Source organism: Acomys russatus, chromosome 20 (genome assembly GCF_903995435.1).
Source record: "Acomys russatus chromosome 20, mAcoRus1.1, whole genome shotgun sequence".
Lineage (NCBI taxonomy): Eukaryota > Metazoa > Chordata > Mammalia > Rodentia > Muridae > Acomys > Acomys russatus.
Genome location: NC_067156.1, coordinates 51,831,820 through 51,845,541, shown reverse-complemented (window position 1 = coordinate 51,845,541; position 13,722 = coordinate 51,831,820). Strand labels below are relative to the sequence as shown.

Here is a 13,722-nt window from a genome sequence, read left to right as displayed (position 1 = left end):
GTGGGCCCAGCCCACTGTGTGATGTTACCACTAGGCCCCCTAGTCCTGAGTTATATAAAAAGGCAAATTGGCCAGGCATGGTCGTACACACCTTTAATCCCAGCACTTAGGAGGCAGAGGCTGGTGGATCTCTGTGAGTTCGAGGCCAGCCTGGTCTAATAAAGCAAGCCCAGGACAGACAGGGCTATCACACAGAGAAACCCTATCTCAAAAAACAAACAAAGAAGCAAACTGAGCAGGCCATGGGGAGCAAGCCAGGAATCAGCGTTTCCCCATGGGCTCTGGAGTTGGTGCTGACTTCCTTCCATGACGTTCTGTGGTCAGAACGTATAAGCTGAATACATCCTTCCCTCCTCAAGTTGCTTTTGATTATGGTGTTTTATCACAGCAATAGCCAGTAAACTAAGACAGCATATGTGCGTGTATATGTGTGTGCATGTGAGCATGTTCATGTGAAAGTGCTAGAGCCCAGGGAATCCATATCCCCTGGAGCTGGAAGTACAGCCATTTGTAAGCTGCCTCACATGGTTGCTGGGAACTGAACTCGGTCCTCTGCAGAGCCGCAAGAGCTCTTACCTGCTGAGCCATCTCTCCAGCCCCAGTGGCTCCATTTATATGAAATATTCAGAATTGGCAAGCTCCTAAGACAGAAGGTCCATTTATGGTGGCCAAAAGCTAGGTTAAAGACACATTTAAGTGGGCATGGCTCTCCTTTTTCCAGTAATAAAAATGAGGAATTAGGTAGTTGTGACCGATGCACAACTTTGGGAACATTCTGACCCATTGAATTATACTTTTAAATAATACAAGTTATGTTTTTAGCAAGTGTTTACAGTGTAACTTTTCCACAAGCATCTTTACTACTTCTAGAGCAAGACAAACTTTTCTTTTTATGGGAGAGGGTAGGGGGATGGTATCTCTGAGGCCCTGGCTAGCCTTGAATCACTCTGTAGACCAAGTTGGCCTTAAACTCACAGGAATCTACCTCTGCCTCCGAAGTGCTGGGATTAAAGTAGCGTGCCAGCATGTCCAGCTAAGACAACTTATTTTTAAGCTCAATGACTTCATTGAAGTAACTCTTTTTATATCATAATTTTAACCCACATCAAGAGATACCCTGAATTCAGATTCCAGAGCAAGTTTTATCAACCAGTCACACAACTTCCCAACATTGTGACATATGCCTTGAAATGCCACAACAACATTTCAAAAAATTACTAATATTTAAAAAGTTTTAAAGATTTATTTTTATTTTGGGGTATGTGCAGACACCCGTGGAGGCCACAAGAAGTACTGGATCCCATGAAGCTGGAGGAAGTTAGAAGCCATCTAACATGGCTGCTGGGAACCAAACTGAGGACTCGCTCACTCTGAACTACTGCACCATCTTTTCAACCCCAGTAGCACTTTTTGCCACTAATCACAGACTGGCTTTGAAGACATTGTAAATAGTCTTATATCTTCTTAGGTTTTCTGATAGAAAACACTCATGTTGTATCATTTATCTCTGAATAACATTTTAATGGCTTTCAAAGCATTTTTCTATATACAACTTACTTTTAATTCAGATAACACAATTTATAGACGATATCTACTTCTATATCATTTTGGGCTACTGAGACAAGTAGTGGATGTACAAGTTTTTGTTTTGATCCCAAGTGTGGGATGAGGACGGATTTGTGAGAGAACAGGTGATGTTTACTCACTAGAAGATGAACCACCTCGCTCTGGGGGCTTGGTTTGTGCCAGCTGAAACACATCTTAGTACAGACTCTGAGAGGAGATTTTATATGTATGTGTGCGTGTATGTGTGCGTGTATGTATATACATGTATGTATATATATACACACACCTAAAACAGGACGTGGGGCTTTTTGGGTCTTGCTACTGTTTGGCTGTTCATCACTCCACTTTGAGACACTACTAGCGAGAGCCGTTCCAGAGAACGCTTCAGGGCTCTGGGTTCCGGATGATGTTCCAGGTTCCAGTGGCAACTTTGGTTGAATTGCTGGTCTGTTGAAATCCTACCAACTATGCCAGGGGAATCCTTCCCAGGAATGAGTCCAAAAAGGTCTACTTCTCCTGTTTCCATTAATCTCTTTTCTCTCCTATCTAGGGTAGATGGGTTAGAAGGGAGGAATAAGCATTAAAGAACCTAAAATAAAGCACGTTTGGAAAAGGTTGAAGCCTACAGAGACAGGACTCACTTTGTAGCTTGGCTCTACACGATGCATGTGAAGAGCCTGGATACTGAGTTCACGGGTGAATGTGCTTGTAGACAACTTTTCTCAAAGTGCACTTTCTAATCCTTTTTAAAAAAAGATTTATTTATTATGTGTACAGTGTTCTGCCTGCATGTATATCTACACACCAGAAGAGGGCATCAGATTTCATTATAGATGGTTGTGAACCACCATGTGGATGCTGGGAATTAAACTCAGGACCTCTGGAAGAGCAGTTAGTGTTCTTAACCTCTGAGCCATCTCTTCAGGCCCTCTCTGGTCTGTCTATTGCCATGATTCCTTTTCCTTCACTCTTTGACAGTTTCTATTATTATTAGTTTTATTTTCATTATTTAAAAACAATTTCAAATTCAAATATATTTTATCATATTGCAACTCATTTCTTGATAGGCCAGCTATCAAAAAGCCATATTTGTATGCTTTCCTGTTTTTAAAAAATTTCTTCTTCTTCTTCTTCTTCTTCTTCTTCTTCTTCTTCTTCTTCTTCTTCTTCTTCTTCTTCTCCTTCTTCTCCTTCTTCTCCTTCTTCTTCTACCACTACTACTACTATTAATTAAATTTTTTTGGAGGGTTTCAAGACAGGGTTTCTCTATGTAGCCTTGGCTGTTCTGGACTCACTATGTAGACCAGGATGGCCTCAAACTCACAAAGATCTGCCTGCCTATGCCTCCCAAGTGCTGGGATTAAAGGAATGTACCACAACACCCAGCACTACTTATATAATTTTTAAGTTTGTATGTGTACATATGTCTGTGTGTAAGTATGTGTAGGCGAGTGTACATGTCTACCAAGGCCAGAGGCACATGTGCTTTTAACCACTGAGTCACCTGTCCTGCTCCCATTTCCCATTTTTGTAAGAAATTGGATGAATAAATCTTTAATCATCACTTCATAATGCTCGTGAAAAAAGTTCTGTTTCAAAATCAGCATAATGGTATAATTGGAAACCTTGCTATTTATGTGTGCTAAAATAGTAACCCTCATTATTGAGAGGACAAAATTAATTTAAATTAAAATTAAGTTAATTTGAATTAAATTTTAAGGCTTTCGCCATCCCTTAGCCAACAGTATGTTAAATCTTTTTGTTTGTTTGTTTGTTTTTGGAGACAGGATTTCTTTGTGTAGCCTTGGCTGTCCTGGACTCACTTTGTAGAACATGTTGGCCTCGAACTCACAGCGATCCACCTGACTGCCTCCCGAGTACTGGGATTAAAGGCGTGCACCACCACGCCCGGCTTGTTAAATCTTTTAAAAGGTGGTTTTTTCTTCCTTCCAAAATTCTACTTCAATAATCATTAGAAATTCTACCAAGTTTACCTCATGTTAACCTACTTGTAAACAAGAAAGCTAAACCTTTAAGTTATTGAAATAAAACAAATTGAAATGTAAAAAACTCAAATCAACACTTTTTGTTCACTATCTGAAGGCTTAACTCCAGGCCAGGAGATACCACATTCTGGGCATTCAAATATTAACAAAGTCATGGTAAATACAATCTGAAAGACAGCTGGAATGAACTCAGTTGCTGGCCTTCCCTAACTTAAGGTTACATATATTTTAGGAAATAAATTAGCAAGGAAATTCTAACTACTTCCAGCATATTCTGGCTCATAAAATTCTTTATTAGATCTGTAGTATTTTGAGTACTTTTAAATGAAAGAATGAAGGAAAATCACTCTTGAATTGTACCTGCACAGAGTTTTAAATTAATAGGCAGAAAAGGCTGCATATGTACTCAGTGGTGGAGTCTTGATCTAGCGCGTAGAAGGCTCTAGAGGCTGAGCTACCTCCTCAGCTTCGGGCAGCAGACTGGGACGGGTATGAGGGAGGCCCACTCTACAATATTTCCTTATTAAATTCTATATCCCAATAAACAACTAGAAAATACCATGCAATAATTAGATAAAGGGAGCAAATACAATACATATTCTATCACAACCATTTATATTTAAAAGAATCTACATAATATCAAGTAGATAGGAATGTTTTGCTATCTGATTATCTACAAGGTCTTCTTTTACAGTCAATAAAAAATAAAGTAATAAAAGACAGGTAAGAACTCTCAAAAGAACCATGTTTTAACAAGATTTAAAAGTAAAGATATTAAGCTAATTAGCTATTTACATGAAATAAGAAGAAAATTTATCTTTTAAAAACAGGAATATTAAAATTCTTCAATTAAAACTGGGCGGTGGTGGTGCACGCCTTTAATTCCAGCATTCAGGAGGCAGAGGCAGGTGGAACGTTGTGAGTTCAAGACCAGCCTGGTGTACAAAGTTAGTCCAGGACAGCTAAGGCTACACAGAAAAACCCTATCTTGAAAAACCACCCCCCCAATTGAAAAAAAAATCCTTCAATCCAACAGTATATTTGCCTACCTTTATCTGATTTCCAAATATGTATGTATGTATGTATGTATGTATGTATGTATGTATGTATGTATATATGTATCTATCTATCTATCTATCTATCTATCTATCTATCTATCTATGAATGTTTTGCCTGTGCACCACGTATGCCAGAAGAGGATTCCAGATCTCCTGGAACTGGAGTTACTGATGATTGTGAGCCATCACCTATCACATGCATACTGGGAATAGAACTCAGGTCCTTTGGAAGAGCAGCAAGTGCTCTTAACTGTTGATCCATCTCTCTAGTCCATGACTTTCAAACTCTTAATATGTATTATAGGAATGGCATATAATTATAAAGATGAGTACTAGAATTGTCTTACCATATACTCCTTTGTCTAAAAGTAGTAAAAATTCATCCACAGCATTACACATCTCGTATTCAGTAAGATCCAACAATGAAACAACTTTGAAATCTAGTTGCCTTAATAAGTTGGTCAATTCATACACATCCACCAAAGGAGCTTTAAGCTTGGGATGTGCCCAGTAATTCATATTTCCTATCAAAAGAGCAACTTTGTCCTTTGCTGTAAGAAAAAAAAGGGGGGATTAAAGGAGAGGGTATAAAGATTAAAACTTATACAAGCATTAAAATGAAAATCTTTGCTTTATAGTGTTTTATTTCAATACATTAAATTTCATTTTAGAGATCTTAACATAGGAGACTAAAACCCAACAGGCTGAAACATCAAAAAACTAAGACTAAACATGTATTCTTTGGGAGTCAGACAAAGAATATTTATTAGTTATATATAGCAAAATATGCTTTCAGTTGTGTTTCCATCAATTTAGGTTCTGTTTTACTAAGAATGGAGGAAGGAAAACAAAACAAACACCTAAAGAGGGACAGGAAGAATCTGCAGAGATAGGAGAGAGACCAAAGGGAGAAAAGAGGGGACTTCAAAGGAGCAGTTTTGTTCCTATAGTAGTGTGGATATACTGTCTCCTTCTGCCTCTAAGTTAGCAATTGTTTTATCATCATCATCATCGACATTATCATAGTATATGTGAATGTGGGTACACATGCACGATGGTGTATGTGTGGGGTTCAGAGGGCAACTTTCATCTTGATGGTTGGGAGCCACCTTGTGGTTACTGGGAATTGAACTCAGAACCTCTGGAAGAGCAGTCAGTGCCCTTAACCTCTGAGCCATCTCTGCAGCCCGGCAACTCCCATCTTGTCAGCACTCCTTGTTAACATTTTAAAGACCTATTTCCTGTTTGCCTGGGGTAAGAGTACTTGAGGAATTTTTTTGAATTTAAATCTTTTGATTTTACTCAGACAGAAAAAGGCATTTTGGGGTGGGGGTAGGCAAAAGATATATATACCTATGCCTTGAAAACTATCAGCTAGCCTACTTAGGGGTATGACCTGGCCTAAGCAGATATGAAATCTGGACAAAGCTTAGTGCTTAAGAGACCTCAACACTGCATATTTCTTCACAGTCTTGGGGTAGGGGTAGCAGTGGCAAAGTGTCAAGAGAGCTATGCACTGCCAGCTGTATAAAATTGGAGCACAGGAAATTATATAAGCACATGATACTTGATAGTAATCATTAAAAACTACACTACTGGCTTATATACTTACTATATAATGCTTTTCATTTTATTTTATTTTAATTTAAAAATAATAAATTTCATCTGATTGTAGAGTATATGACTTCTATTCATGGGGAAAAACCCAGGTTACTTCTTATTAGCATATTGTGATATGTTAACAGCAGCCTAACACACCTCAGTTTTTACTGCATTTCTTGAATGCACTGGGACAATACTGAGAAACGACCTAATGATGGTCTAATGATGCATTTCTCAAGACATATTTCTCTCATTCAGCAAGATGTAGCTAGCTTTATTTGGGAAAGAATGTGGACTACAAGAGTCCAAGGTGAGAATGTGAAAATATCAATAATCGAGCAAAATTCTTATAATTTTTTTTTTTTGTCAAAGTCAGGCACGGTGGTGCACACCTGTAATCCCACCACCCAGGGAAGCAGAGGCAGGTGGATCTCTTTGAGTTTGAGGCTAGCCTGGTCTACAAAGTGAGTTCAGGACAGCCACAGTTACACAGAGAAACCCTGTCTTAAATTTTTTTTTTTTTTTTTTTTTTTTTTTTTGCCAATGGTACTTAAAAAAGCTAGATTATATAACTTCAAAAAGTTTAATGGTAAGGAAGATGGCGGGTCTTACCTTGACCAACCTACTCGTGAAGCAGTTGCTGGCTGGCAGGAGAGCCGGAATGGACTTAGAATAGAGAAGCAGAGATGGGCTGAAGCAAGAAAACAAGGACCCATCCTAGGAAATGGTAGTGGCAGAGACCAGGCGGAAAAAGGAATAGTAAAATTTGAATTTGAGGAAATGAGAGGAATAAAGAAAATTTCAAAATGGCAAGTATGTAAGCAAGTCATGATGGGTTCTGGATGATAAATTCAAATACTTATAAAGCAATCAAGTTAAGTATCATACATTCCTTCACAATAATAAAAAATTGGAGTTAATATTATAATTAGGTTTGATCATGTGCTTTAAACTCAACTCACCCAAAGGCTGGCCAGTTGTTTGTTCTTTATTATCTGGACAAAGATAAAAGAGCAAACAGATGCTGTTATTTGTGGCATATCTTCAGAGCTAACAAGATAAGACAAACCATGAATGCAGACAGCGTCTGTATCATTAAAATGCTAAATATAGTAGAGGTCGCAGAGGCTAGAAAAAGAAGGGGAGACAGAGGGTGAGCAGAGTACAAAAGCAGAAGAAGAGTAGTAGATTTATTGTTACATAGCATAATAGGGCAACTATTTCTCTAACAATTATGAATTTAAGAAGGAGAAGCTCTTGAAGTCTCCCAACGCATAGAGTAATGATACAAGCCAAAAAAAAAAAAAAAAAAGGCTAATCACCTGGACTGGATTATTTTATAGGTCATTTATCAGCTCATAATATGGTACTTCATAAATAAGTATGAATAATAATTTAAAACGAAAATACAGAACATAATCACCTGGACTGGATTATTTTATAGGTCATTTATCAGGTCATAATATGGTACTTCATAAGTAAGTATGAATAATAATTTAAAACGAAAATACAGAACATATTTACTAATAGCTAATTTTTTTTTTTTTTTTTTTTTTTTTTTTTTTTTGGTTTTTTGAGACAGGGTTTCTCTGTGTAGCCTCGGCCATCATGGATTCGCTTTGTAGACCAGGCTGGCCTCGAACTCACAGCGATCCACCTGCCTCTGCCTCCCGAGTGCTGGGATTAAAGGCGTGCGCCACCACGCCCGGCTTAATAGCTAATTTATATCTAAAAGATTTTTGACAAAGTATATTGATTTATTACTATCACACATAGAATAAAATCATATTCACTCTCCAATACCACCAAGAAGTGACACAGGGAGATTAAATTCAATTCCTCAGTTGCCCAATACCTGTAGGGAAGGCAGTTTATTTGTACATTAAATAAAACAGATGCTGTGGGAATCTGTTACAAGCTTCGCACACATCATTTTCTTTACACTCAAAGATTTGGTTTTTTTTTTTTTTTTAATCTTGCAGAGTAAGAAAAAGTAGGCCTGAAAAATGTTAAAAACTTAGTGATGAGTGTATGCTGAAGGATTTATAAGGTAATTTTACAAATTTTTAAAAAGGTAAGACATAGCAGACAAATTTAGGGACAGGGACTCCACCAACACCAAGAGAAACAAGTACTAGGACGAGTCTGGGGCAAATGCAGCAGTCCCAACTGAGCTTCGTGTGCACTTGAAGGCACTACAGCAATCTTGGTCATGTGGCTTTTTGTTTTGCTTAATTTGCATACATAAAGTCAGCAGAGTTCAGAGAGAATTTAGAGTAACAGATGTTTTTATAAAATACAAAACTAAGCTAACTGGTACTGGAGAGGTAGCGCAAAGGTAGAGCAAGTAGCCAGCACACACATCCACAGCACCGAGACTCAAACAAAATCAAGCAAACTAATTACCGTAGCAAAATAGTGTGACTAACAGGCTTTCTGCAAATATTAAACAACCTTATGCCTTCTTAATGGGTTTCTGTATAATTTGCTTAAATCTATTCATGGGTTCCATCACTGTCTTTCAGAATGTCCACAGTGTGTCCTGACATCCTCTGTCTTTTTATGATCCTCATTACTGAAATTTCCTTTGTCCCAAGTGATGGCTTTCTCTTTAGCTTAGCTTGTTCAGGAATCCATTCTGATCAAAGCTGGCCTTTGTTAGTCACTTACAAACCAGTGTGTCTCTGTACTGCAGCTCTCTCCACTAACTGCCTTCCAATTCCAGTGAAGGCACCTGCCCAACCACTTCAGGGATGTTCTACCTCTGATAGTTTAGAAATGTAACATATCACTCCATCAATATGGTCCAGTCTTCCACATTAAAAACAATGGAGATGGGGCTGCAGAGAAGGCTTAGTGGTTAAGAGCACTCACTGCTCTTCCGAAGGTCAATTCTCAGCACCCACATGGAAGCTCACAACTGTCTGATGCCATCTTCTGGTATGCAGATGTACATGTGGACAAAATATACATAAATAAATGAATCTTTAAAAAATGAACTTCCTTCTTTAAGGAACAACATAAAATGATTAAAAAAGCATCAGTGCTGGGTGGTGCAGCTAGCTCAGCAATGCAGCACTTAGTATATCATGTACAGGACCTTGGGTTTGGTCCCCAGGAACACACAAGAACAAAACCACAATTTTACATTTTTTTACATGTATTTATTTATTTTGTGTGTTGGGAGGGGCATGGTACACATGTGGCAGTCAGAGGAAAATGGGAAAGAATTGATTTTCTCCTTCCACCACATGAGCTCTGAGGTCAAACACAGGTAATTAGGAATAGCAGTAGGTACATTTTTTTTTCTTTTAAACTCATTCAGCTATGTTATCAGCTCAAGCACTGACATTTGTTATCCAAAATAAATACTTTTTATATTTTATGTGCTTTAAACTGAACTTCATGTAGGCAGTAATCTAAGAATGTAGGCAAGAGTGTCTACAACACCTTTACTATATCAAGCTTACCGATCTAAAAGAAAACTTTGTTTATAACACTTACCAGGATGCCCCAAATTGTTTAATTCATCTGAAACAGAGTAAGAGAAAACAGGTTAATTTTAAATAATCCAACTGCCCAGATAGCACAAATAGTAAGAGAAGCAGTTTATGAGCTGCTGTATCACATTACAGCTGTTTATTAGTTTAGAACTTTTCAACGTTAAGTGGAGAAGCCATACAAGTACTGAACAGGTAAGAACACTGTTGTTAACGGCACTGAGGACTTCTAAATGGTTTCACTTTCACTAAATTACAAAAACCTAAAGAAATAAACTTACTGATAACTTGCTCAAAGTTTTAGATACTTATTCATGAATGATATTTCAAAACAAAACAAAACAAAACAAAAAACCTTTAACTTGAAAACACCAGGACACTTGATGACCTACTGTGGGCTATTGCAGAGGAGGGTCCAGTATATGTCAAACCCAGTTTCCCTATTAACATCTTTTTCTTTTGTTTTTTCAAGACAGGGTATTTCTGTGTAATAGAGCCCTGGCTGTCTTGGACTCACTTTACAGGCCACGCTGGCCTTGAACTCACAGAGATCTGCCTGCCTCTGCCTCCCGAGTGCTGGGGACATTCCTTGGTTTTAATGACCAGTTTTGAGCAGTAGAATGTTCTTCAATTGGGATTTGTCTGTTTTCCTTATTGCCAGAACAAGGTATGGTGTGCTTTGGGGAAGACAGAAGTTTCTTTTGTTGTTGTTGTTATCGTCTGTCTTTGTTTTTTGAGACAGGGTTGATCTGTGTAACAGCCCTGGCTCCTGGACTCGCTTTGGTAGACCAGGCTGGCCTCAAACTCACAGGGATCCACCTGCCTCTGCCTCTGCCTCTCAGGTGCTGGGGTTAAAGGCGTGCGCCACCAGCTGAACAGTTTCATAAATAACAAATGATAGAGGATTCATAAAGTATTTTATGGGAAATATATTCTTTGGTTTGTTTGCTTTCGATGAAGTCTCAGTATGTAGGCCAGGCTGTCCTCAAACCCTCACGCTTCCGTGTGCTAGATTAGCCATACCACTATGCTTGACTAAAAATACTATTTTCATACTGCACAGAATTAGCTTAAGAGTGGCATCAACCAGTTCACAGGGTATGTACATTTTTTGCTGCTTTTCATCTTATGGATTAGATTAGTTTCTAGGTAAGTAGGTCAGCACCTTACTCCACCTCTTTTTACTAAAAATGTTTCATATATTTGTAATACATTAAAGATGTTTCTATCATATTCTGCATTCCACTTTGGGTATCCTTTCTTATGACCTCCTAAATGCCTGTTTAAAATGTGCACAATCTCACTACCCTAAACCACAGCTGAGCATCACGTTTTCAACCACACTCCTGTCCATATAATATTCTAATGACATACACAAGATGGAGTAGGAGACACCATGTACTGTGCATTAAAATAAGATGTAATGGAGGATACTGTTCATAGCGTGTATCAACCCACTGACGATAAACTGTCTTAGTCTTGTAGGCTTTTTGAGAAAAAAAAGTTGGATATGATGTTTTCCATCTGAACGTTTTGGAGCAACTCCACAGCTACATTGTTGTTTCTATACTCTGAATAGTTATTTGAAAATTGCTGTTTGATTTCCTTTTTTGTTTGGTTTTATTTTGTTTTGAGACAGAGTTTCATTGTGTAACCCTAGCTGTCCTATAGTCACTCTGTAGACGGGCCAGGATGGACTTGAATTCACAGAGATCTGCCTGCCTCTGCCTCTCCAGAGCTGGGATTAAAGATGAGGGTCACCACAGACCAGCTGTTTGCTTGCTTTTATTGAAAAAAACAAACAAACAAACAAAAAAAAACAAAAACCGAAAAAACAAAACCAAAAACCCAAAACAAAACTGCTAGTGAATTGTGTAATTATAGAAACAACAGGGCAGGGTAACAGTGACAGGCTCACTCTGAAGCCACACAGCAGTGCTCTTTTATATTTACTCTCAGAGGTCTCCTGTGTTAGAAGTTTAAAGAAACAAACACATGCGAGTAGTCAGAAAACTCTCAGAAGAGGAGCTGGGTTAGGATTTCTCATGGTGTCCCTTCCACAAGAACAACAGCTGTGGGACCAGAACTTCTTATAAGAGAACTCTGCCTCAAACTATGTATTAGAATCAAAACAGGAATCATTAGTACTTTACATGCTGCCATAGAAATGGATGATAGGAAAACTAGGAAATGCATGATTCAACATCACTCATCTTACTTTACCCAAGTAGCCCCTAAAAGAGACTATGTAATAGTTCAAAGAAGCAGCAATTGAAAAAATACTTTGCTATCTACAACCTTAGTTTTCCAAATCAATGTGATAGTACACTAAAGGGAGGTAATCTAAGTGTTAATATTTACTTATTATAATTTAAGTACAATGTTTTGGCTAATTAAAACAAGTTTCAAGTTTATGCTGAAATGGATTTTTAGTTCTCTTTCCATGGCAAAAGTGGCATATCAATTAATCTAAAACGTAGTTTTGAAAATTTACATTATCAATATTATTTTCAAAATATTTAATAATTGATAAGTATGTTACATGATATATTCATCCTGAAATTTTAAGAAACTGTGTTTGCTTTTAAAGGGTATTTTAAGAAATAAAATAATCTAAACAAATACTTATATAATATTTTAAATATATTTTAGTATACTTTGAAACATTAATACATTTGAAATATTTGCTATTTCAAATAACCTATGGAGCAACTCTGGGCCTTATATGCAACAGGAAGTCAGCTGAAGATTGCTTTAGAAGTGTCTGTTCAACAGTGTCAATGGAAATTTACAAAACCTAAAGGAAAAGACAGTATCCTTAAATAAAAATGACTTATTAGAGCTAGTATTTTTTCTATCACTGCAGTTAGTAAACTAGGACACTCCACCACTCCCAGAGTAGCCAGCATGCAGGAGACTTGGTCTTGAACCAAAGGATTACACTACCTTCAGTGCACTCCACTGCCTCATCTGTTCTTCCTTATGTTAGAGAGAACAAATTTGAGCATATTGTAACTCATAATCTTAGGAAAGGCAGTCAATAAGTAAACAGAGATAAACACCACTGAATCATGTTGTCAAAGCACCACATGCATTGATATTTCCTCCTATTGACAAAACACTATAAATATATCCAATGTATATAGAACAAACTTTAAAATCCATAACTCACAATCGGGAATACTGACCAATAATTATTTTTCATTTGTATCTCTGATTTTTATGTTTTATTAAAAATATTTTTCACCAAATCAATATTTTCTAATTCAGAACTATAAGGAGTATTTTAACACAAATATTTATAATAGACTATAATACTAAAAAACAACTAAAATGAGCTAAGTAAAATATTTTTTTAGGTTTTTATTTTGTTCTTTTATAAAACTTAGAGAATTAGTTTGGTATGAATTCTCTGAAATTTTTGTATAGATAATATAACTCCTTATATGTGATATATTATTAAATGACACAGGGCAAAAAGTAGTAGAACTTCCTTTGCTTACGCACTGCAGGGTACACAGCTTGTGTCTTACGTGTCAGAATACAGCTTACCTACGATGACTTCTACCTTCTTACTATCTTGACTGTCTCGGTCATTATATACGTGACACCAGTAGGTTCCTTCATGCTCTAGATCCACATATGGAACCTGTATCAATATCGGAACATATATTTTCTCAACATTAATTTAAAAATTGCTTAAGGCAAAATTCAGTGTATTTTTAAAAATTCCCAAATACAACATTTCAAAAAAAATTATACATCCATTAAACTAGATATTAGCAAGCAAATGATAAATTTATTCTAATAGTACAAAGTACTGTTACAACAGTAAAGTACAATAGTACAGTAATATTTGATATTTTATGCTGAAGCTTTGGTTGAAATCTAGCCCTGTTGCAAATAAAAGAAAATAGTTAATACTGAAACATAAAGAACTTAAACTAAAAGTATTGAAGACATTCCAAAGAGTATGAGTTGAAGTAGTTC

The 13,722-nt window shown here is 37.0% G+C and overlaps 1 protein-coding gene across 1 annotated transcript in view; it reads right to left on the bottom strand.

The window, feature by feature from the left end:
* Malt1 (MALT1 paracaspase) overlaps positions 1-13,722 on the bottom strand; it is a 50,878-nt gene that overhangs the window by 17,153 nt on the left and 20,003 nt on the right. Inside the window, exons 6-10 of the mRNA XM_051163450.1 lie at positions 13,285-13,381; positions 12,679-12,711; positions 9,737-9,763; positions 7,195-7,227; positions 4,978-5,181 (exon numbers count right to left, since the gene is read on the bottom strand). Of these exons, the coding sequence (XP_051019407.1) occupies positions 4,978-5,181; positions 7,195-7,227; positions 9,737-9,763; positions 12,679-12,711; positions 13,285-13,381 (394 nt within the window). The remainder of the gene's footprint in view (positions 1-4,977; positions 5,182-7,194; positions 7,228-9,736; positions 9,764-12,678; positions 12,712-13,284; positions 13,382-13,722) is intronic.